Source organism: Chaetodon auriga, chromosome 2 (assembly GCF_051107435.1).
Source record: "Chaetodon auriga isolate fChaAug3 chromosome 2, fChaAug3.hap1, whole genome shotgun sequence".
Taxonomy (NCBI): domain Eukaryota; kingdom Metazoa; phylum Chordata; class Actinopteri; order Chaetodontiformes; family Chaetodontidae; genus Chaetodon; species Chaetodon auriga.
The window spans coordinates 10,278,088-10,304,620 of record NC_135075.1 but is presented as its reverse complement, the minus strand read 5'-3'; the positions used below and the strand labels follow the sequence as shown (position 1 = coordinate 10,304,620).

The window sequence follows — 26,533 nt, the reverse complement described above, 5'->3', positions numbered from 1 at the left end:
GTTACATTTTGAAAATAAGTAACCTTTGTTTGCCTTCATCAAATAACAGTAGGCTGATATTACAACTCCTCAATTCAGAGCACAGTGATTGACCAATTCATTGTCATGGATGACAACTGATTGGAAATGCCAAGATGATAAGTAAAAACTGTTAAAACATCTGTTGGCTAATTACTTAATAAGATAATATGCAATAATGAATTTGAATTTGAACAACGTCTAACACAAATAAAAACAGAGCAAAATCTTTTACAAAGATTGCATTCCAGCAGATGGCGGTAATGCAGAACTTACAGATGCCAATTGTCATAAAACTCAACAGAAGAAGAGTAAGGCGGCAACTGTCACTGTTCATCATTGCACATTTCTTGTCTATGTGCAGATCCTGTTGACACATAGGAACCAGCTAAATAACCTACTGAGACAAAAGACAAACAGACACTGGGCACTATTTTGGTGCTCTGCCACCTGCAAAGACATGTCGAACCAAACCCAAACTGGAGAAAAGACTGAAAAGTTGCTCCAAGATGTGCCATTGCTTGAAGCTAAGGATGAGTGAAATAGTGGGTGAAATGCGGTGTAACATATGTTGCTTGATTCCACATCAAGCAGACAAAAAGGCTCAAAGAATTTCGATTATCCATTGTTTAATAAACACCAAAATAATAAGGAGCACAAAAACGTGACCTCAGATATTGCTAACAAACAGGCTTGTCAAGATGAAAAATCCAGTCACCCACTTGCTGAATGGCAAATCAAGTCACATGAAGAACAACAGCAAGCTCTGTGTAATATTTTTCTCCTGGCATTTCACGAGGCTAAACATGCACGCCTTGTGTCTTCCTGTGCTGAGGATTTTACTTGATTGAAGCGACTGGGAGTGAATGTCAAAGGTGCATATTGATGTGAAGGTATCAGAGCATCACACAAACTCGGTAAGAGCAAAATTGCAGTCTGCTGAATTTTGGGGGCTGCTCTTTGATGGGTTGGAGAGCACCTTGCAACTTGACAGAGACTCCACTTTGAGAGAATGGATGCGCTTAAAGCAAGCAGGAAAATGCTTGTCAGCATTCTCTGAGTATGACTTGGTCCAAACAATAAACACAAGCAATCCGAACTGTTACTACAACATCAACAAGGTGGTTAAATTGTCTCTTATGCTGCCTTTGAGCAGGGCAGCACATAAGAGGGGATTCTCACATTTCATCATAATAAAATCTAAGTACATCTTATCTGTCACTCATCTCTCAGCACGTCCACCTGTCAAAGATGACCACAGAGACATTTGACCCAAAGCCAGCTGTTGACCTGTGTACTGAGATGGCTGATCTCAAACAGGGTCAGGGAGGTGCATCTTCATCATCTGCCAAACAGGAAGCTGAAGCTGAGGACGGTGAGGGAGGACTGTGAGGTTATTATTGTCAACTGTGTAACAGTTCAGCTCATGCTCTGCTTGTCACACACAGGTGGTTGGTGTACGACAGTGGCATCACACCTGAGCCATAAATACTCAGTGTCAGTGTATCTTTTCTAATTTAACCCTGCGTGCATCCACTATGCATGTGCATGTTTCTGCATGACTTGACGAAGTGTTTGCACTCTGCTGGTGCTATTGTACGTGTGACATGGATGCTTCATATGTTTGAGTGGGAGGGCAGTATTCTGCCAGTGTGACATGATTATCCCATTATATAATTAATCTTTATTTATAGTGTGTTTGCTGTTGTTGGATAATATCACAAGCATCCATCTGTGAGCAGTGGAGCAAGCCACATGAGTCACCACGAGGGCAAAGGTAGAGCTGCTAGAAAATCCTTTTAGACTGCGGAAAGTGAATATGAATCATTGATTGCTACAGAAAAAGGATTAAATAATAATAATTACTGAATAATTCATATTTTTGTATTGTTGGCCACTCTTTGGGGATTAAGAATGCGGTTTATAATCCTGCCCTTGTCTCAGCCATGAAGTAGGATTACTAATGATAAACTAAACAGATGAGCCAGTTAAAAACCCTGTCAGAACCAGTTGTGAGTGAAAAAAACAGTGGCCTCTGGTGCCGCCATCTCACCACTGTCCTGTCATCTGTGGATCTCTGCCTGAGGCACAAGAGATCAAGGCCCTGGCACTGGTTAAGTGTGGTCAACCCCCTGAAAATGTGATGTCTCAGGAGGTCAAACTGAAACAGACGGCAGTGAACAAGCTCTTGTCACAAATCCAAACCAAAACGATTCTGGCTGTTTAATTTCTTTCTGATCAACTTTTGGGCCCCTAATGCGATTTAGATCTTCTCTAACTGATAGTCCATGTGTACATGGGAATTTCTAAAAACAAGGTCTTTTCTCTGTTCTAAAAAAAATATGGTCATATATTCATACGGAAGTGCAACAATACAATTGAAGAGCTACCAGTTAAGAGCATACCAAACCAACAGGCCAATCAGAAGCCTGAAAAATAAACTATTATCAGAAGGCTATCTGCAGGTCCGACTGCTAAATTACGAATCTTACTATGGCAAAGGCATGACCCACCCTCACCATAGAAGGATTTGTAGAGTTGTGGCTGGATCTCATCCAAAACTGGTGACGTTGGTGGTGGGGTATCGTGGGAGTGTTGGATTATGTAGTAGTGGCCTCTGCATTGTGACGCCTCAATATAGAGGAAGAGTAATTGTACATTTATGATCAAACATGAAAAAAGTCCTGTTAGTCTGCCATTGCACAACATTGCATCATGTTAAAAAAGGTGATACTGACACACACAAGCCAAAACCTGTGTTTTCCCTGCAAACAGTTTCTGAATATGTTCACACAAGAAGGATTTTCCCAAAGGTCCATTTTCACCTACATAAAACAGTGTTAGTGAGTGGACAAAGGGCCAAAACGCGTAAAAAAGGCTACATTTTAGAAAATACCTGTGCATGTCTGGACAAGGCATAATTGATAATCATTAGTAAAGCTGTCATTTAGTCCATTTCTGGTCCTCAAACCCTAGAAAACTAATGGTCCACCATATACAGGGGAATATTCTATTTAATGGTGAGATGCAGATAATCAGTTACACTTGTAAAATATTATCGGTCTGATGGCTGGTATTTTTGTGATGTGGATCTCAGAGCTTTGTACGAGAAAATCACCATGTTTGAGTCTTGAACTTGAGTGTGTTGTTTCAGATTGAGGGAACTGATGCGTGCATTGCCCACCTGCTCAGTGTTGCACGTGCAGCATCAACAGATTCTAACCTAAAAAAAATCCAGCTGTTTTAATGGACGCTAGTCTAGCAGTTTGACTTTGATGTAAGTAAATTCCTCCAGCTGTTACTGTACTTTTAAGCAAAACTCCAGTAGACCTCTGCAATTTAACTTGAGGTCTTCCTACAACATAGAGGGAATTTTTGGCGTAACAGGGATTGTTGTAACAAGGAAGCTATTTGTTTAATTAGTCGTTTGCTGGTAGCGTCACTAATCAGTGGGCTGCTATGGTCTTTTGCTGGAAGGGAAACCTGCGTACTTTCATCCCACATGATTCAACACATGCTGTTTCCTCTACGACCTTCCACAAACATATGCTGGCCAAATATCACACATGGCCTAATTAGCGTACAGTCCCTAGGCTCACTCCAAGCCTCTGAGACTGGAACTGAGACGAAAGGCTATAAAGATAAGTTTGGCTTGACATGGATCATGCTGTGGTAGCAAGTGCACTCAATTACCCCCCTCAACTCAGTTGAAAGGCTGGAAATACCCTCACAACAACTAGCGATATGAAATATGTCATGTTTATATTAGTTAAAGTTGCATTTCCTTTTTTTTGTTCCTAACAGTCAAGAGAAGCAGGGCATACCTACAAACTGTTCAAAGACAAGGCCCACGCCAGTGCTGTTGAAGAAGGGAGTTGCGACACTCCTTGATCTTGCTGCCATGTGATCATGTGGTTCATGTAGCTCTGAATAGTCGCAACAAATCTGGTCTGTCAAGCTGTTTGACTGGTGTCAAGCGGGACAGACGGCAGCAGAGACAATAACTTCTGATCAGCAACTGTTGTGGCAGGTCGAACTTCCTGAGGGGGCAGGGGGCAGAACACATATCCCTGAATTTTTGGCACGGGGGAACTTCACACAGCTCCAGTGATTTGTTGAAAATCTGTGCGAAGATGGGTGTCAGATGATCAGCACAGACTTTCAGACAGGAGGGGGACACGCCATCTGGGCTTGATGCCTTCCTGATAATGTTTTGCAGTGAGAAAAAACAAAAGCAGAAGGTTGAACGAGTCTGGATGAGAAAATGGCTAGGGACATGGTCAACGTGGGCTGTCAGCTTTTCAGTGACAACTGGAGGTGACCTTTTTACTGTTAGTCAACACTAGCATGCTCGCTAACGTTAGCCTCAAAAGCTAGAATGTCTACTGTTGCATGGCAGCACCTTCAGCTTCTGTCTCCTTGTAGACTTGTCTCTTTCATTGGCTTTTGTGGTCCCACTCAGAAAGTACTGATGTAAATATCTGGATTTTACCTCCTAAATGTCGAACATGTTTTAAATTACTTGCTCTGCTCTGTGAGCAGTTCAGAGGTTTACGACTGAATGTGTAAACCCCTCATCTGAGCCGAACACTGGTAATGACCACGGTTCCAGACCAGGTTTCTCCCCCGATTATCAGGAGGATAAATTGGCTCCTGTAGTCTGAGTCACTTTATAACTCACTGCATGTTGAGATCATAATACGGGCAGAATAGAGATAATGAGAAGGTTTATTAATATCAGGTGCAAATGCAAAGGCCAGTGGATCAGATGTCATTAGCCGGATAATGCATGTTAATACCAGGTGTAGATGGGGCCTAATTGTGGATGTGGATAACTAAACTAAAACAAAACTATCAAGTACTGCGAGGCTGCGCAGACAGCCAGGTGTTTTGTAGCTGTTAAGAGGAGAATTATCTCTTTCTCTGTGATCTCTTATTTTACACATCAACAAAGTCGACCACATCTGTCATGTATTCAGGCAGACAAGCATAACAAGGTAACATCACTTCAGTGGCAATTATGATCCAAGACTGATTAACAATTTTATGCTTGTTCAGTTGTGTGTTGACGGAAACTGAAGAATATCTCAAAAGGAACATATGAGTTCAGCTACACTGAAATACAATTCAAGTGAAGAGAGCAGGAGGGGGGCAGGAGTAACCGGGCTGTGTCTGTCGTCCTCATTACCGGGTGATGGCTTTAATGCACAATTTACAGGTTAGCTGAACAAAGACGTGGAAAAGGAAAAGGTTCTCTTATTTCATATTACTGTGGCATTTCAGTGTGCGAGAACTTTTCAGAAACACCCTAAAGACTCTTGTGTGGATGCAACTTGTTTCCATTATCCTCCTTAGTGTGGATGTACTCTCAGCGGAACCAGGGAACATCTTGTTAGTGACCATTAATCAAATTAGATTAAAGGTTTGGCAAGTGGTTAGTCTTTAATAGACATAATAGCAGTGTGCAATCTGTCCAACTGCTCACATTTGTGAAGCAAGGCATCTTATTCAAATAATGAATGGCTTATTATCACAATTAAAGATTAAAGGCTATAAAGCCATACCTCTCCTTCTTCAGCTGTGTATGAAAATGCTCCTGTGGTTTGCAGCTCTTTCATTGTCTTCGCAGAGGCAATTATGTGACAACAAATAACCTGCTGTGAGGATATAATGCAGCTTCCACACATTCAGCGTATAGTGTGCAATTCTGTCTCCCTAGTTGATGTTTTTGTGCTTTTTCCAGGTGGTAAAACACAGCCCACAGCCACATTTATAGAACATAATATTATAGAACTAACATCTTAAGTCATTTATACCGTTAAAAAGGAGGTCAATGTACACAAACAGGCTTAACCAGGCCAATACATCTCAGTTTAGCAAGGACCACCGTGGGGGAAAAGTGTGAAATATGTGGCCACATGGCTTGCCAGCTTCCTGAAATTGCTTATAAACACTATTTCACAGCATGCCTTGGCTTAGACTGAACGCTATCTGCAACCCAATACCAATATTCTGTCAGGCTGCAGCTTATTCAAAAAGAGCCAGATAACATGTAGTCCAGATAAGACGTAACTTACATTATTATCAAAAGTTTCTAGGATGCAAACAATAATATTTACTTTTGTTCATCTCTCTCTTCCAGCTTTTTGCTGCTCATGCAGTGCAGTGTTTCTAAAATATCACTGTTTATGTGTAGTCAAACTTTGACGTGCACAATGCGGTCAGTCACAAATTCGGACAACAACTCCATGACAGCAAAGACTCTTAATCATGTTTTATCGCACAACATGGTGTGTACATGCCCACCACAAATCACTAGCAGTCCAAATCTTCTCCACCTCCATCTTTCCCCACAACTCACAGCTGGAGAAGGTGGGTGGCTGCCTTGAGCAGCTTGCTCGTGCATAATCTCTGGGTTCATATATATGAATGCCTGAAGGGTTCCACTCTGATGAAATACGGTTGAAAATGTCACCATACATTACATTTTGAACAGTGGCATTTCTCTTGCATCCATAATTGAGGTGGCAGAGAAACTTGCCAATCCTGTCCACATGAGTCTTGTGTGTTTAGGGAAAGTGGATAACTGCGTTTCTTTCTGCACAAACTGACCTGTGTTATTGTGTCAGTAAGTGACAAAACACACAGGTCATTCAAGTCGGCCTACGGATACATCACATACAAACTCTTTCTCAACAGTTCAGCAAAGTGTGTCTTTCTCACCATTAAATGTTTGCAGTTTACAGATTACAAAATCTAAGTGTTGCATTGTGTTCAACTGTACTGTTTGGTTGTGAATAATTGCCTTTAATGGTGTTTCATTTTGCTCAATTGTTTGTGTAATTTCATTTGGACTGAAAAAAGTGAAATTTCAACTGTAAACAAGTTTTATGTACAATGTCCTAAATTAAAAAGTAATTAGCCTGGTTTTTGGAGAGACAAGCTGAAGGGGTATGAATGAGGCAGCAGTTGGGTGGCGATACCCCTGGACATACTAACTTATTGAACACATGTATCACTCTAAACTCTGCAAATGGCTGCAACTGCTTCTCTTTGGTGAGATGTCTGATTTCTGTCTGATGCTATTTGCAGCTGGATTTCCAGGTTTGGGTCAGTCTTTAGCAGAACTGAGTCTTTGCAGGTGCCAGCTTTGAAAAGAGCTGATCGCAGTAGTTGGTCGTTGCTTTGCAGCTCAGTGATTTCATGTTGTAGGTTACTGTGTTTGTAGCTGTAATTACTCTAAAGATCAGCCTTTTTTAACTAACTTTGACACAAAAAACAGCAACAACAAAAGAAACTTTTGTCCATTTCTCTTGAAATGACTCTCCACATCTACTTTCTGTTTTGTCAACAGGCACCATGATGCATTAATGTGATATCAAGCGCTACATGCGTGTTGCATTTAGGTTGGAGAAGGTGTTAGTCTACTGTTTTATTTTCTTTATTGCTGAATTGAATTTGTTGTATTTATGAGTTACCTTGTGTGCCTGATCAAACAGTCATTGTCTGTCAACACAGTCATTTGGCGATGTGTTATCGGTTTCATGTCTCGAAAGCAAAGTTCTGCCATTGAATTCACATACCAAACTCAAATGTAAACTGTCAAATGCAAATTTGGAGGTTGGAGGGAAGCTGAATGAAATCTATTAGTTTTATTTTCAACAAGATGGCTGAATGAGACTAATTCTGCAGCAGCAACATTTTTCCTTTGACTCTTAAGACCACAGTGCTCTGAATTCAAATGCTCTCTACTGAGTTTGCGATAATCTGTCAGGATGAATTACTACCGCTTACATTTGAACTCAGTGGGCCACGTTTTTGGATTTTGGCCTCCTAGTTTGACGTCATTACCCACCAAAGCATCCAAATGTCATCATCTGCTCTTGGAGGTTTGGAAACGTTGGTTGCACATTGTACTCGGGGATAAGCCAGAGGAACTCCCGACTTCAACAAGAGGAGCAACCATATTAACATGTTTCAGCTGGGACTGTGATATGTCAGCCCTTATTTGAACACAGCAACATAACTCTTGGCTTTATTGACAAGCTGAATTGTTTTTAACCTAAGACTTGTGGCAGCTTTAAGTCATTTTTTTTCCCATGGACTTTTTTTTTTTTTTTTACATGTGAAGCACATTATTCGTCTGAAGTACAGATATATTTTAATGATCAAACAAAGTTTTACAAATCTTCATTTTCATTTTACAAGTCAAACTCATGAGATTTCAGCTGATCGAAATAAATTGCTGATTGTATCTTCAAAGTGGCTGTGAAAAGGTAAAATGAGTTTTTTTCAAATAAAAGGGATGCTTTGTGGGATTTAAATAGGAGGATAATATTCGCTGTTATAGAGTCAGACATGCACGGAAAAACACAAAAAAAGATATTATCATAGCACTGTATTAGAACTGAAGCAGAAGCAAACGAAGAGCATTTCAGCTCAAATCATGCTCAGAGTAAAGCTATTTGTTTCTGTTATTTGCTGTCAGTGATTTGTTGTAACTAACTCTGCGTCTGCTCTCTCCTGGCAGGTGGAATCCCCTTTGTCCTGACTGGGGAACTGTTTGAGCAGTCCTACCGACCTGCCGCCTTCATGGTCGCTGGCTCCATAAACTGGCTGTCCAACTTTGCTTTGGGCCTTTTGTTCCCCTTCATTCAGGTCAGTTACCTCCTCTACATGTGTACACATTGAATTAGGGTTGAGGTCAGGCTTTGGAGCTCAGTGAGTTCACGGTTACAACAGTAGCAGACAGGCTTCAAATAAACAAGGGATACTATGATACTATAAAAAAAAAAGCATTACACACACAGTAAGTCATCAGCGGGCTGTCAGCTGGACCAAACCAACAGCAGCTATGTTTGTCACTTCAACCTTCACAGTCCATTAAAGTTGTCAGCTCTTCAATAATCCTTGCAGTGGCTGCCTGCCATACGATCTTGTGGAGTGGCTGTGCTGCCTATGATGTTTCTGTAGTCCTATCACATAAGATTATGTATTTCATATCCTAATTATATGCAACCACTGAGCTGCTGGAAGGGTCAGTGACCCCTGCTAATTTACATGCTTTTTTTTTTTAAGTTAATGATCAGAGTGTTCCTGGCTGCACAAGCACAGCAGTTTTTGTTCCTTTTAGTGGGTCCTCACTGAATCACCTTACTGTAATGGAAATATGGAAAATGATGAAAAAAATCGGCAGTCATTTCATGCAACCCTACTGACTTTTGAAGGTAGCTTTCTGCGTATTCATATTGTTAAGACCTAACAATACCAGACATGGCAATGAAAATGTCCTTTACTGTAAGACAGTGGGATCACCATCTCAGCTGTAAGAGCAGTGAGGAGCCGCTAAGCCACACAGGGGGTTCCACCAGGCATTTGCTTTTATTACCCCACTAGCTGTTTTTATTTCCCTTGTTAGTGTCACAGTCTGTGAGATTTTCTCTTCAACTGCAAGATAATGGCAGTAAAACATGGTGCAAAGGGATGCTCCACCCATTAAACGTTCAGTTTGTCATCATGAGAGGTACTGAGTCTGTGATAACAGTTGTGTAATGTCTTCTGTGTCTTAGGATGTTGGACAAAGTTTCCCAAAGTTCGCAAAATAGCCACCTCATCATGTCATCTCAGTCTGGACTTTACTTTAAAATCCTGCATTATAAATCGAGTTTGAAAAGACGTGGACATTTAAGAGGAAGGCAGTCTAATGAGAGATGCTATGTTGTGCTCTGCTGCTTCAGTTTTGACCATGTTTAAAAATATCGATTACTTGTGACATATACTACTTTTCAGAAGTGCAGCTCTAATTCACAGGGGTCTGCTGTGTTTTTTAGTCATCCGCTTATTTGCTCGATGCAGTTGTCAACCGGTGCTTTAGTGGCTGTCTGTTTTTCCCCCTCTTACACTCATGGATCAGGTACATGATTTTCTGTTGTGCTGTGAGCTCTGTCAAAAGGCCTTTGAGTGCCTAGCAGCGCTGTGGCTAAACTGATCCAGTGTGGACCTTATAAGCAAGGTATTACTGATGAAAGGTGAGACATTACAGGAAATCTGAATATAGAGCATTTGACACAGAAGCACTTTCAAAGCCTCAAAGCAGCTGTAGTTGCTGATTGCTGACAAAACAATAGGAAATGATAGTAATTGTCATTTATTTTGGTTTAAGTAGGAAGTGTTTTTCCAGCAAGCACTGAATTAGATACCTACTTAGCCCACTATCATGTTTTAAGCTTTCCAAAAAAAGACGAAAGCTTCCATAAGAAAATACCCAAAGCTATTAAGGAATATAAATGTGTTTTTTAAGAGTGGAGTGTAAGCAAATGCAACAGTTTCAGACAGAAGGGCCTATTAGTGTCTGAAACTGGAATGCTTTTCCTGGAAGCTGCAGGGTCCTCTTTCAACTTCTAAAACCGGACTGTTGCTCCAGGTGGCTCCACATCACTGCCTCGTCTCATTTTACCCCTTCTGTGTCCTCTCTCTTTCTTTGGCCTCACAGCTTGTTTTTCTCTGTCTCTCACTCTCATCTTCACTCTTCAGTTCTTACCTTTAACTTCAGTGTTTTTCACTTTACAGTCTCTTTTCAGAAGCAACTTTCTATGAGTACATTGTGCTTGTGCACTTCAGAATTGGCTTTCATACTATTAGAGAATATTGCTTGGTATTGCCTGCTTGGCTTTGGACACTTGACGGATTGGTTGTGTGGTGCTGAGTTCTCAGTTGAGTTTAGTGTGTTATGTCGCAAAAAACCTTGTGGGTTGGCTCTATTGCAGTAGGAACAATTCTCTTTGATTTTAGTGTTTCTCAAATGATTTTCACTCAAAGGCTGTGTCTGAAATCACTCTCAGTTTACTCTACATCTATGCCATATTAGAGTCTGAATTCTGAGTGAGAAATTTCTGCTCTTTTTAGTCTGTTTTCAAAACTATGAAAATTCTCAAAAATTACCCTCGTATGAGCATTCATGCAGCACCACGCCTCCTACAGATTCATGATGACTGATGTCCAGCTACAAATACATAGTGAATTAAATGTATTGATGGAGCAGCAGAGTTTTATTCTGAAGTAAATTTAACAGAAAATGTGCAGAGAAGCTTCAGTATACATGACATACCCTCATCATCATCATCATCACCTTATCCACTTCTCTCCCATGTCCATTGCCTCCTTAACAATCCCACGCATCCATCCAGAAAAAGCTAACCACGAGGTAAACATGGAGGACAGATATGTAAGTATTAATAAATAAATAACAAATAGTGATTGAAAACATTCATCAGGAAATCACCATAATTATCACTGACTACACTTACTGAAGACAAACTTGTCTTTAAAGAACAGATGCAGGAGATAATGTTGATGTAAGTTTGATGGTAAGATATTATCTTTGAGTAGTACTATGCAGTGTTTGTGCCACTGATGGTGAGACTTATCTGAGATAGTGTGCAGTTTTTCCACTTCTACAGGACTCAAACCCACCGCCTCGAACATAAACGCTTTGGGTCCTTGTTTGTCTTCTTATCCTGTTATCATTCCCAGACTTCTGCTGCCTTTTTGCATTTCACAGATGCGACAAGACATTAGAGAACACTCAGAAACATTCTGAGAAAAAGGACATAGCTGAATGCTTTATCCAAAGCACTTTTTAGTTTGTCTTCATTGCCCCGTTGTACTCCTGTCAGTTAATCGATTTCAAAGCATGGAGAGTATCAAATGAGGAGAATCTGTCAAACACTTGAGAAGTACAAAGCAGTCTATAAATGCAGAGAACTGCTGAGTTTTCTGAGTTAATTCAGTGTGTACAGGAGACAGGAACAGCTCCCGTACACCCTCCAAGGGGACATGACCATCTACACAAACAGACAACCCCAAAGAGATTATGTACCCCAGGTAATCTGCTCTGAGTCTGAGGATGCAAATGCCCTGAATTGAACCCCCTTAACAAAGCCTGTGATGTGGTGGTCTGTTATTATTATTCTGTATAGAATGCAATCTGTGGTCCATGAGCCACACCAATATCCCCCACACACCAAAGTGCCACTGATAAGAAATGAGCTTATCCTTGCTGGGGCAGACCATAATCAGTGAGAGTTAAGCAAACACACTGGGCAGATTAAATTCAATTTAGATTTCTCTTCAGAAGCGAGTGGGTGTTAGTGGAGCACCACCAGCCCTATTGACATGCAGAGAAGGGAGGAACTCAACACCTTGGGTGAACTGGCAGAGCGTATTCTGCAGTTTGCCACCAGCACAGCTGTCTCCAGCAACAACGCTAAAGGATGTTGTATCCAACACCAAGGTCAGATCCCAGATCATTACCAGGTTGTTAGATAAAATGAGTCTGTGATGTCCCCTCTACATGGGGCAGCACAGCAGAGGGTGCAGACCTCCTGTGTTAGCCAGTGTGGGTACTGATAAAACCTTGGCATATGGGCCATTATGGCCTCTGAAAGGCAAGAAGGCTTTTCCTTCATTTGTAATGTCTTGCAAGAAGAACAGCACATGAGAACTGCCACAATTTGCCTGCTATTACACCAAACATGTGGCACTTTGCCCAGCAAGCATGAATAATTTGAATGGTTTCCATCTTGCTGGTGGGCAGACTGACAACATCTGAATTTGTCCCCTCACAAGCCAGGTCCAGAGGGCTAACCGTTCAGAGAGGATGTTAAATTCCTTGAATACAAACTGTCCCTCTGGCAGCACTGTGGGAATCAGGCTGAGAGGGGACTGTTGGAGCTTTGGTTTGTGAAGAAGACATATCCACAGTGGCCTGCAGGCACAATATCTGTGCCAAACACGGCTGACAGCCTGTAGGTTTGGAGGATTCGCCCCGGACAGGAGGTCTGCCCCCGTGTTTGTGGCCCCTGGGAATCGAATGGTGTGCAGTGACAGGAGATGTCTGCCGCTCCACACTCTCAACCTGTGTGCCAGCTCTTCAGGGTGCGTAATGCAAGCTATCAGGATGACAATCAGATGAAAAACTGCCTGAAAAATGGAATTTACCACACAAACATCCCAGCACAGTCGGCGTCACTGTTTGCTTTTTAAATGACTTTTAGGCACTCTGGTGCATAATAAGTGGCTCATTTGTGGTTTCTCCTCATTTTTCTCTTCACTTTCTATCATACTAAGCATATGATGAGATGTAATTCTCACAACCGTGGTTACTGGAAACTGCAGTCAATGGTGTCTTCATGTGGCAAGAAGTAACTTGTGGATAAGCCATGAAATAACAAGTAAAAAGCAGTTTCAATCTATTTGCTTTTTTAAATCTGCATATTTTTTGTGTAAAATAAGGTGCTGTACCTGTTCTCAACAGGACATGGCAAGTGAAAATCCACTACTCCACTCCGCTTGTACATGTCTCTCTCTTGCTGAGCCCAGACAGGACTTTGAAGTCACCATCGCCACTTCATTTCTATTACTTTGTCCGCTCCAAAAAAAAAAGAAAAAGAAAAAAGCAGGGTGCTTATATTGCATTTAGTTCTGAATTCCTGCTTGGTTTCAGAGCCATGTGCTTCACTACAGTCTACTACAGTGTAACCACTTTTCTGGATTAACAGCAGGCCAAACGAGCATGCTGGAGCTGTATTTTCAGACAAATTGTTCTAGAGGAGAGATTTTATTTTTTAATTGATAATTCCTATATGTTGTCTCTTATTTATTGCGTCGTCTGTACATCACAATTCCCTCAAGCCCTTTATGCTGTATTTCCATATCACATTTGTGAAGATACTGCAAATCTATTTCAGTCACCTCCTTCTATGGATTCAAATGTTATTCCCACAGAGTGGTACATGTTTCATGGCAGAATTACTTTGTCAATACTCTAAACTCCACTATTCCCAAAGATACTGAAGGAATCGACTCATTAAGTGCTCCAAGAGAGAAACTAAAACTTGTGCTCTTTTTAGTGAGCTACTGTAAATGAATTGGGCAAGCTGTTGAGAGGGATAGAAGATGTGACAAATTGGCAATGAACAGCGAGGTTGAACTGCAGTGAGACTGAGTAGAAAATGAGCCTGGCGATGTGCGTCAGCTTTTTGTATCGGACTAGAGAAGAGGAAGGAGTTTTGTATATGTATTCTCTGTTTACTGTCTCCCCCTCGCTGTCTGCTGCTTTCTTTTCCTCTCTCTTTGATGTTTTGTCTTTAACGTCTCAGCGGGTGTCCTAAATGTGTACAGAGTTGGATCCACCTGGCTGTGATCTGTCTTTCACAGATCTATTCAAATCGTTACACTCATCGCCACCAGGAGGTGATGAGTACAGGTTGTTTATCTGTAAAGACGATCTGACAACAACACAGTCAGGTGAATCATCACTGTGTGCGCTAAATGTGACATTTTTATGCTTTCCTTGACCTATATTATATCATCAGCTCTATCTGTTTGAAGAGTGCTTCTATAGACCAGCTAAGAGGTTGTTATTAAATTGCAGGAGGAGAAATCAATGTAACATTCAGTTTGAAATGATTAAATCTAAGACGTCTGGCTCTTCATGTTACTGCCCACACTCTTGTGCAATAGCCTTGTGCTGCTTTTATGTCTCCTCTCCCTAAAAGTGTCACATCCTCGTCCTCTCTGTGCCTCTGCAGTACACACGTCTTTCACCCAAGGACTTTAGCTGGGGGGACCCACTGAGCAGATGTAACTTCATCTGCTGTCCCCTTGACCTCTTTTACATATTCAAGCGAGCATAAATTGTGCCCTTCTGAGTCTTAATTCAGCTCTCTCTCCAACACATCGTTTCTGTCATAAGTGTATATCATAGTTTCTGTTGGAAGTGTAACCTGCAATAATAGATTTTTTGGCCACTTGGGGATGGTTGAAACAAGCTGTCAGTACAACACTGACATTTTTCAAATTGATATTTCGAACTTGTTTGCAAACAGTTGCCCATTTACACATTCAGCAGATACTGAGTGATGTTTGTGTCCCACTTATTCATGTAAGTCAAATATTCGCTCTCTTTTAGCTCTGTTTTCGGTCTCCACCAATTCCTGATGGAAATATCTCCTTAGCCAAACACTCCACTATGTTCACCAGTCAGTTTCTTTATCTGACATCTGGTCTGAGCAGATAAGTACTCTACAGTGTTTCCAGGACTTTTTTGCTTGAACGAACTTCCTGCTTCTTTTGAAAATGACACTGAACAGTTAAGATGTGAGCTGTAAAACCTAAACACTGAGGTAAAAGACACCAAAAAGGTTTGTAGAGCTGAGGGGGAACTGCAGAGACAGGTAATAATTCACTGTGGTTTCATCGCTACGAGAGATCCCTTTCTCATGCACATAAAGCTAGCCAAAGCTGTAGCCATAGGTGCTCTGCATAGGAGTGCTGGGTACATGGATAAATGTTGTTTATTCAAAAATGTTGCTATGCTAAGCTAGGCTAAATGTCTCATGGGTCCTGCTCTGTAGGCTACTCAAAGGTTAGTTAGGTAAAAGTTTGACATATTTGGAAATACTCTTGAGATCCAGACTAGTCTTCGTGTTAAGTGTCATCAACATTTACTACTGGTTTCACTCGGGAATCAAACCCTGGTCTCCTGTGTGAAGGCCATCTGTGTTCCACCATTGTAACCTCCACCCTTAGACGGACTTTACCGCCTTTTATACTACGTTTGTCCTTTGCTTCTGTCATTATCCACCCTTGCTGGTACTACACCTGCATACACACATGTACTTTTCAGACATAGGTGTGGGAAACCGTGACACTGACACATTACTCTCTAGTGGACTCTTTGCAGTGCCAGCCAACATGCTGGACAGATAGATAGACTGGCTACATTCCCCCAATGCTGATTTCTCAGCCACAGCTTTGTTGTTAACACACAGATATGAGAGCAATATCAACTTATCATCTACCTTGATGAAAAAAGAGAATATTTCTTAAGTCCTGACCTATTCATTTAGGCAGTGATGAACATTCCACTCAAAAATGCCTTTAACTAAATTCAGTGATTCATTATCTGGAAACTGGCTGAAAACATCTTAGAAAGACATATAATGATGGCATTTACAGTGTAACTGATACATATCTACCTGAGAGTAGCTAGAATTTTTATTTATTTAATAGTATGACAGAAGTGAAGTCCTACTGTCTGTTCTGATGGCCCTCTGTGCCAAGGACATAGTTCAGCTCAGCTTTATATAGAGGCAGAACTTTGCCCTCGGTCATAACGTCCCAGTTGTCCCTCATTAGATCCTAATGGCATTTGACATTTCAATCTTCGTGAGTTGGAAAATATAGATATGTACGCTGAAGATCATGCCCTCTGAAAGCCACAGTTTTCTCAAGTTATTCAAGCAGTTCTTCACGTTGGCCTTCATTTGCAGGAAGATGCAGGGGCTTGCTTTTAGCTGATTACAGACAACAATTTCCTGTTAATAGAAATACCTGATGCAGGAAGTTTGCTTAAGGCTTTTCTCTTTCAGAGAGATTTTATTGAGGAGAAAATGTAATATTTTCTTGGTGGTTATTTCACAGTCTGTAACATAGCAGTTGCTTTGCATACCACAACGACATACCCATAACTTAAAGTTATGATTGAATGAATACCTAAGATGCAGAGTATTGAAGGATGCCTTATCACGTACTTTATTGAAATTCCAGTCTTGGCAACATAATGGAGAAATTTTTCATGCAGTGAATCCCCAAAACACTGACTGACTTAAACTGAATGCAGGAAAAGACTTAAATGCCTCAAAGATCTGAGAAACAGGAGACATGAAGCTGGTGAAACTACACGTGTATATGTCTCTGCTTAATAAACACACCGAGTAATTGCATTTAATTTGCTACATTTTCAGCACTGAGACACCAGACGGCATTATGGAATCTGCATGAACACCTACGAGTGGGAGTGCTGGTGCTCACGTGCTTAATCACGTTAATCACATTAACGCGAAGCTCAGCATGGGTCATTTCATAACTCCTGTGCCCGTCTTCATTTAAATAAATGCTACAGCTGGTAATTTGTTTAATCCAGAGGCTATTGCTCTTTTGCGTGCCTTATCTGTATTTCTAGTCGTGCACTGAATTTTACAAACATTCCTCTGTGCTTAGAAATAGTGTGCATGCATGAGCATCATAGCTGTGTAACTCAGGAATAAGTCTGACCTCTAGTCAGTGCAGTTGGATGCAGGCATTTAGCCCCCGGCGTTCATCAGGACATTTGCTAGCAGTATTCAGTTACAGTCACACTCTGCTGAGGATAAGCACAAAGGACATGAGCACAGGATGTTTCGGGCATAACCTTGTTAAGTTCTGAAAAACAGGAGTAGGGACTCTGAAATTCATCAACATATCACTGTGCTCTATCCAACAATAAACCTAATGTGACTGAACTACACAGGGAAGTATAATTACCTTGTATTACAGTACACCTATCTCCACTATAGCATGACTTCATTGAGTGAACAGCATGTCTCATTTGTGTTCATGCACAAGTGCACATGCATAGTTACATTACAGCTCAGGTCATTAAATGGCATACTGCTGCAGCTGAATACAACATATATCATAGAAAAATGCTCATCCACCATAGATGACATTAGTTCCACTTTCTCAAGCTACAGATATAGTTTAAGACATGGTGAAGGTAAACAAAACACTAAAAAGAATCTCTGATGTGAGGAAAATGCTTACACAAGGTTGAGGGAGGGAGGGTGAAGGGACCACGATAGCAGTTAAATCTAGAACTGGACTATATGTGTATCTAGTATAAATGCAGTTTCCTAGGAGCAGTTTACTATGGACCAATAGTACCAATGGTGGAGCGTAAATAAATGCATTTACTCAAGTACTACTGTACAAACATGGTGTTGCAACATGACAGACTCCATGAGAGAGGATCCGCTCCCTCTATAGATATAAAGAGCTCATTTTAAGGTTGCAAAAACATGATTCTCATTTTCGGCTGATTCATGAAAACATAACTACAAAAGATTATAATCCACTTCCCCCTAAATCTCAAACATCAGTCCTTTAAGTATTTTTTGCTGATTACACTTAGTTAAGTAAGGTTTTGAATGCAGGACTTTTACAGTTTACCTGTAGTGGAGTTTTTCCAGTGTGGTATTAGTACCTTTACTTAAGTAAAGGATCTGAATGCTTCCTTCAGCACCGTGCAGTACGATCACTGTCCAGCACACTGCTGCTGCTGCGACCTTTACTTTTACGTATAATTCCAGCCAAAGACACATACATACACATGCACGCACACACAGGCAAGGCTTGTCTTGCTGTGACTTGAAGGACGTGTTCACAGAGAAACAGAAAGAGTCAGACAAAAGTCAGCGCAGAAGTTTGAGATCAGAGTGAAACTTCGCTTGCGGCGTGCTGGACATCGTAGTGAGTTGACCTTCTATCAAATGTTTTCTGCCTGTTTTCTCTGCAGCCCCTGCAGATAAGCCTAATTTTGTCTTTTCAGTCAGCTGCACCAGTGTGTCATGTGTGGGAGGCAAAGGGTGAGAACTAAAATAGCTGAAAAGGGCATATCAAACACTCAGCAGTGGTTTCTTCGAGGTGGAAGTTGTTACTCTTATAGGATCAGTCAATTTTTTTTTTAACTTTAGTCTCATTGATTTTAAGACGAAACACAAACGGGCCACAAAAAACATTAACAAGAGAACAGATCAGATCACAAATTGAACTTTTCTTGAAACCTGATTTTGTCAGTTTTCCTAGTGCAAATACCTGCATTGTCTTGCTTTGTTTAAGTAACATTTTGTCTAATATTTAACAATTGCTCTGAAATGTTGTAGCAGAATCTTCCCACCACTTCATGTCTTCATCAAAAATTTAAGTGACCGAAACATCCTGCTTTCCACTATAAAGCCCCTATTATTGCTCATTTCTAAGACATTTTTCACTCTTCATTTCTCATAACATTTACTTGCCTTTTTGTGCCCAGTTAACACTCACACTATAACCAGGTAGGAGATATCTGCTGCCTTCAGTAGAAAAGTGCTACTGTGGAAGTAATTTCAAAACATTTACAGAAATGTGTTGAACTCCCGACAGTTTCAGCATGACAGAGAATTTCAGCGTATGTAATCCTGTGTAAGCTTTCTCGTCAGTGTTCATTAGTTTTAATGATCAGAGGGTGCTCGCTGTGTTGTCAGGAAGGTGTCAGATCTAAATTGGTACGTGGAACCTCATCCGGAGAGTGTCAGCAGATCCACAGGACACTAATTATACAAATCAACATTGTCTCACTACATGTCACCTCATTCCCTAACGCCTGATTGGAGCCAGTGAGCTTATGTATATACATATGGACATACGAGCATGTCTGCCTGCCTGTGTTGTGCACAGATAGGAAGACAGGAGAGAGGAGAGGTGTATTGTGACAATAAAATACACAGATGGCTTCTTCAATCCGATGGATGTACAATGAAATTGGTGGCAATAGATGTTAGTCAGTGGAAGGTCAAGTAGAAGTGGAGCTGAATATGTAATTAGACAGATAATGGAGGCATATAGCAAAGAGGTAGAGATGCCACGGGAGACCTGAAGAAATGGATTCGGAGACAAAAGAAAATGAGTGTGGGAGATAAGGCTGACCAAGGCGAGGAAGGAGTGGACAAGTGTGAGAGACAGAAAGCGACAGAGGGTTATTTTTAGCCAGCCAATGCCACAAATATTGCTGTGTCGGTTTTGTTGGCCTGACTTCCTCCTATGCACACACTGGGCATCCAGATCACAGCAGTGACTCACAGGTTACTTGCTGGCACCTGAAACCAGCTTTGACCCCTGTTCAGACAACACACCGCTGCACCATCACATCCCTTCACCTCTATGGTAGACCACCTCTGACGTGTCATTTGGGCTTCTGCAGGGGCAAAAAACTTTTTGGTGTTAAAGAAGGGGGGCATTTGAGAAATGAGTAAAAAGAAGTTAGGCAATAATAAACTGTGTATTATTAATAGTTGCATTGTTTAACCAGTGCAATCAATTCATTGGAAAAAAATTGTGTTGTGATTTATATATGTATATTTATATATTAACAAGTGCTTCGTTCATTAGCTCGATGTTAACACATGATGACAAAATTAGTGTGTCACAGCCCGACACAGAAATGACCATTGTGACCACAATAATTATCTTAACAAACAATCCATTTTCCTTGTCATGCTTAACGTAAAGCACATGTGAGTTCATCAGACATATATCTCCTCTTCTCTGTGGAAGCAGATAGCTGCTGACTTCACATTGCTAACTCAGTCTGTTATTCTGCAGCCTCCACACTGACCAGCTACGGCAACCTCGGAGGGTCCAAACTCAAAACTCCAAATAGGTTCAAAAACAGAGCCACCACTAGGTGGAGACATTGTGTGCCAGGAGAGGAGGACACACTCACAGTATGCAGGAACACCTAAATGTAGCATTTAAAAAAGATATTTTTCAATCTGTGTACATTTTATTTACCACTTTTATATGAAGTCAAGTCCAGTGTTTTGAAAGCTCAGTTTTCAAGTTCAATTTGATAAATGAAGAATGTTAATTTAAAGTCTCACACAGTTTTCAGGGCTTTATTCATTTTGCCCTAACATCTTATTTCATTTATTATATTTTTATGGTACTAGCTTGATGAGCAGCTTAATGTGGCAGTTTCCTTTTTTTTTGGTACACAAAAGAGGAAAAAGGAAGGGAGACTGCAAATCACACTTTTCCATGCAGTACAGCAATGATGCTGCTGACATTCACTCAGAATGTCTAAATGGGATATGGCATGCATTGTTTTTGGAAGTAACACAATGAAAAATTGCACTAAATCATAATATTGCATCGCGATACTTAAAAATCACAATACATATCGAATCATCACCCAAGTATGGCCTGGAGAGATAAGCATGATGTCTATGAAGTCAAACGGAGCACAGATGTGTAAACGGCACTAGACACAAGACACGGTGAGACAGAGGAACAAGACAGGTCAGTGGAACTAAGGATAATGCTGAGCTGAGACTAAAGCCTTTCCTTTTCAAATTGCTGCGATTGTCATATCTAAGATACAACACAGTTTGTGGACACAGCAATCTCTTACATTTTTCCCATGAGGAAATCATCAAGTGTTTTTCAACAGCAGCGCAGCAGTTGACCTTATTTAACCGCTACTGAGGGAGATTTTGATGTCAAAACACTGTGTTGAATATCAAGCATCAGTCGTTTGTTTTCAGCTGACACGCTGTTCGCAGCCCATTGTGGTTCGCCACACTGATAGTCTTATTTCAAATTTGTGCACAAGCAAGGCCTTTTCTTGTCTTTCTCATTGCTCTTTGTTTCATTCCATGGGCAGAAATCCCCCTGTAGAAGAAACAGGCTGGGAGTAATAGAAAGAGAGGACTGTTGTACGCAGTCTATGAATTATAATACGAACAGTCGCAAAGCAAATGTCGCAATTTTCCTTTAAGACGGAACTGATTTCACATCTGGTGGCAGATTTCTGGAAGTGAATAGAGCTTTAAAGAAATGAAAGATGAAAACAGTGAACAGTCAAGTACATGTGACATAAGTACTGAAATCCTTTACTTAACAGTGTTTCCCCAGGGTTGATTGCTTTGAGGGATAGACTGTGGGTTAGAGGCTCTGAATTTCTTTCCATCTTTGATTTTAGATTTAAACTTTTCACTTGCAGAATGGAAAAAATACGTAGTACAAATGGTACAGCATAGCAGTGCAGTAAAGCACAAAGAAACAAATGCATGCATATCTGTGAGTTGTTACTGATTGGCAGCATTAACAGAAAACATTTGAGGACTGTAAAATGAGATCAGCATTTTCTGTGTGACTGTGTGAATACACGACATAAACAGTTGCAGTAACTGCAATGGCAATAATATCACACTGCTACCATGTTAACTGAATGTTCACAGTAATCTCCGTCACCACCACTACTGTGGCCTGGATCACCATTTTTGCTTCCAGCAAGTACCTCAGACCTGGATGGGATTGTGCATCTTTAGCAGCTCTTCTAAACCTCATCATGGAGAATTAAGCAGTTTATTTCCAGAAGTGTAGGAAGTAGGCCCAATTACATTAATAGTTGTTTTTCTAAATTGTCTTCCAGCATTTAGGTACTTAAGAGCATTGGGTCTTTTTCAGCATAGTATGTTTCCTAATATCAAGTTAGACACAGACTGAGAGCGGAACAGCTGCTGGTTGACAAAGTCATGCTTGTTTGATATGTAGTGCTGTCCATGGTGCTGATGCAACTGCAGCAGTGTCGCTGTTTGAATCACTTTGTTTTGCAATAATAACTGACTTGAGACCAGTTACTTTCCTCAGGGGCCAGGACTCATACAAGACAAGCTATACCAGTTAGATCAACACTTAGCAAAGCTGATTTCGAAAACAGGTTAAGTACTGAAACAAGTCTTCACTGACATCGCAGCTGTATGATAGCACAGGGAGGATGAGCGTAAAGAGAAGGAAGAAGAAGCAAACATGTAATTCCAAAGTAAAATTTCAAAATAAAGGTCTCTGAACACAAAGAATTCCCAACATTTTTTTTTTTTTTTTTTGAGGAGTTTGGAAGTCCTGACCCCCCAAGGCAATGGTAGTGGAAACACTGATTTAGTAAGAGTACTAATACCACACTGTAAAAGTGTTCTATTTCAAGGAAAAATCTGCATCGAAAATGTTATGTGAAAGTATATAAGTAAGTATTAGCAGGCTGTATGTACAGCATTAAAAGTAGTGCTAAATGCAAACTGGGGAATGCTGTCACAGTTACCCAGAGCCCAAGTAATTTATTCAAAATGAATTAAAAATCATTAAAGGGGAAAGCAGCAAATCACATTTTAAAAGTGACTTAAATTATCAATTTTCAACTAATTGATTAATTGACTGATCATATCAGCGTAAGGTGTATGTACTGTTTGATAATTTGATTTAGAAAAAAACATCAGATTTTCTAAGCTATTCATATTTCTTGTGGGCCAAAGACACAGTCTTTCTTAGCAGTTGCCCGGTTCTTATGTACATGTGTTTGTTCTTCTGAGCAGTTTAAGGGCTTCACATATCTTATCAGAATGTAACTAAACACATTTACTCAAGTTGTGTCCTTGGGTACAATTATGAGTTACTTCAGACTTTCAACTTCAACTTTCAGGCCATTCAGCCATTTCCAAGGTCAGCATGAGCATTGAAGTTCACCTAAATTTTAACTGTCTTGATGCTGTTTCACAGTAATTAAATTGTTGCTAAATCACAGTTTGCCTTTAAACAACACAGCGTGCTATTCTGTGAATCCATGCATCTCCAGACTTTTACATTTTTAGATATATTGCGTTTTCTTCTTCTGAAACTAATTAAACCAATCTAAAAATCAATTGATTATCTTTGACCTTTTCCAGTTGCTTTCAAACATTGAACTAAATGCAGTGAACATACAGAACAGATGATTTATTGACACTAATATAAAATGGTGCAATGATAACAGGCACTGTTTGTTTATGACAACTGTGAAGACTAATGAGCCGTCACACTCAGTCACATTGCTAATGGGTTAGGATCATCTCATCCATAGCCGTGATGCTAAATGATTTTGCTAAATGCTAAATGATGTTTTTCTTTCCGTTGCTGTCCTCCCATTCATTGATGTGACACAGCATTGACGTATGGTAATCCATAAAATCTCTAAAGATGCTGACCTTACCTCCAACTGGGAAGATTCTACACAATCTATAAAAGCCCACACACATGCAAATAATCCCCACACACAGTTTACACCCCAGCCATCGACGATGACTCTCGCTGGAGAAACCAGTGACTGTGACAGTATATTTCCCCGCAACGGGTCACTGGACCATGACATTTACGATCTCCATCACATTTATATCCACAGTGTGTGTTTAAACATTCTCCTCTCCTTTACTGCTGGCCTGTCCTGCGCTGTCCCATCCTGTCCGGTCTGACTCCATACTCTTGTGTCCTGTCCTATCCTTTCTTGTTCTGCACTGCTCTCTCCTATGCCGTCTGGTCCTGTTGTGTCCCATTCAGTTTAGCACTATTCTATCTTAGGTTGTCCTGTCCTACACTGTTCGGCCTTGTCCTGCCCTATCGCATCCTGTCTAGTCCAGTCCCATCCTTTTCTTGTCCTGGCCCGTCCTAGACTGTCCCATCCTGTCCCATCCTGTCCCATCCTGTCCAGTCTTCCACTGTTCTGTCCTCTTCCATTCTGAATTGATCATGAATCATCCTGTTCTATCATAGCCATCCTACACCTTTCTGTCCTATCCTGTCTAATCCAGTCTTGCCCTGTCATGTCCCAAACTGTCCATTCATGTCCTGTGTTGTTCTGCACTCATCTGTCCTATTCTGTACCAGATTGTCTCATACTAGCCTGTATTTTCCGACCTGTCCAGTCTCCCCCCATCATGTCTTGTCCTTTCATACACTGTTCTGTCTCATCCCATCCTGTCTTGACTTCGTCCTGAACTGTTCTGTCCTGGACTGATCTTTTCTGCCCTGTTCTGTCCCATCGTGCACTGGCTTGTCCTATCCAGTCCTGTCTTGCATTTGTCCTGGACTGTCCCATCCTCTTCTCTTATTCCATCCAGTCTTGCAGTGTTCTGTCCTGTCCCACTCAAGGTTTGCCATCACTGCAAGTGCCTTCTTCTCCCTTTATATTACATCACTCTGGGTCCAACATGTGTCTGAGCATGAAACAGGAAAATATGCTTCATCTTTGTATTATGTTCATGTTGGTCTGCAGCCACAGATGAGTCTTTGTGTGCACGCCTAATTGTTTGTGTGTGCAGCAAACTGAACCCAGCTGTGTCACCACAGCAGATCAAAGGCTTAGCCCTGTGTCAAAGATGGGACTGTCTCATTTTCCTTGCCAAAATTCGATAAATGACAGATGGAATGGACGCAGAAATGTCCTGTTTGTGCCATGACTCATCTGAAATGACAACTGTAGAGGAAGGCAGTGTTTTCTGAGGAACTTGCTAACTTTGCAGATGAGCGTTACGTCACTGAGGCGGCATGGAAACTGGGTCAGGCCCTTTGCACGATGCTCTGCTTTTTCAGTGCTATTATGACATACACTCAATAGAGGAAAACAGTGTCAGAGACAGCAGCAGTGGTGATGTAACAGCTAAAATCAAAGCAGTAAGTAGTTCCTCAATGAGGTCACGGTTGTTTGGACACTGCATTTCTAATGCCAGTTACATGGCGCTGCATTTGAATCCCGTCCTCTCATGAGTAAGGTATTATAGCTCAGCTACACACTGGTAAGGGTCACTCAATTTATTCTGCCTCATACAAAATCTCTCTCTCTCTCTCTCTCTCTCTCACACACACACACACACACACACACACACACACACACACACACACACACACACACACAGACAAACCCTCTCTCCATCTCTAAATCTCCCTCTGGGTAATCAGTCAGTGTGTATTTTTAAATCTGTCACTAATCTCTATTATTGGCATAACACCCTGGACAAGGTTAGCTTTCATACTTTTGGTACTTTGATGTTTTTCAGCTCACAAACACGTGCATAATGTTCAAGAATCTGAAGCAGACGTGTTGTCTGACTTGCACTTAGACTCAGACAGAAGCCTGTGGGACCTCGATTGGAGAATGATGGAGTTGTTACATCAACACAGGCAGATGACAAAACAGATGCCACACGTCTCTCTGGAGTTGGCAAGAGTTTAGGATGGCAGAAAATTTGTAGGATTTGTCTCTGGGCAGGGGGAGGATAGCAATTACCAAATGCTTGAAATGCTGAAACAGCAAAAAATAATAATAAAAAAAATAAAATAAAATAACCCAACAACAGAAAAACTATGTTTCTCCTGAATTTAATATTTTCATGCCTTTTCCAAAGTTCTCTGAGAAAATGTAGCCTGTATCTTGACACGGGTGAATAGGATGTGTCTAATTCCTGTCTGTGTGTTTTCTGTTTATGCAGGAGAAGCTACAGTCGTTTGCCTTCCTGGTGTTTGTGGTAGTCTGCACTTTGGGATCTGTCTACCTTTACTTTGTCCTCCCTGAAACTAAAAATAAAACATTTATGGATATCAGTCAGAGCTTTGCCAAGATCAACAAAATCCCCGTCCCCTCCCCCAGCCATGAAATGGAGATGGTTCTGTCCAATGACGTGAATGGAAAAGTCCAAGACGCCGATAAGATGGAAAGTTCCGTCTAGCTGAACAACCTACACTGACTGTGGAGAAACAGTGTTGAAATATAAACTGAAATTATTTGTTGTTTGTACATTATATTTAATGACTGTAATCAATGAAAATCCATGCTTTTCAAAGTATTTTGCTATTTTATATGTATTTTATATGACTGGAATATTACACAATATCAGTTTACAGCAATTATTTGTTTATGTCTTATTAAAATTAAGAAAACAAAACAAAACAAAACACTTTTCATGTCCTGTTTACTAGTCAATATGTAGCATAAAGCATAAATTTCAGAAACTCCACACTCGTCGACATTTAGAAATTGGATAAATGGGGATATCGGGGCCTTGCATAAAAT

The 26,533-nt window shown here is 40.8% G+C and overlaps 1 protein-coding gene across 1 annotated transcript in view; it reads left to right on the top strand.

Moving 5' to 3' along the window:
- The window catches only part of slc2a9l2 (solute carrier family 2 member 9, like 2), a 98,911-nt gene extending 72,636 nt beyond the window's left edge, over positions 1-26,275 (top strand). The window contains exons 12-13 of the mRNA XM_076753398.1: positions 8,549-8,676; positions 25,953-26,275. Coding sequence (XP_076609513.1) covers positions 8,549-8,676; positions 25,953-26,189 — 365 coding nt within the window. The 3' untranslated portion in view covers positions 26,190-26,275. The remainder of the gene's footprint in view (positions 1-8,548; positions 8,677-25,952) is intronic.
- The last annotated feature ends 258 nt before the right edge of the window (positions 26,276-26,533 follow it).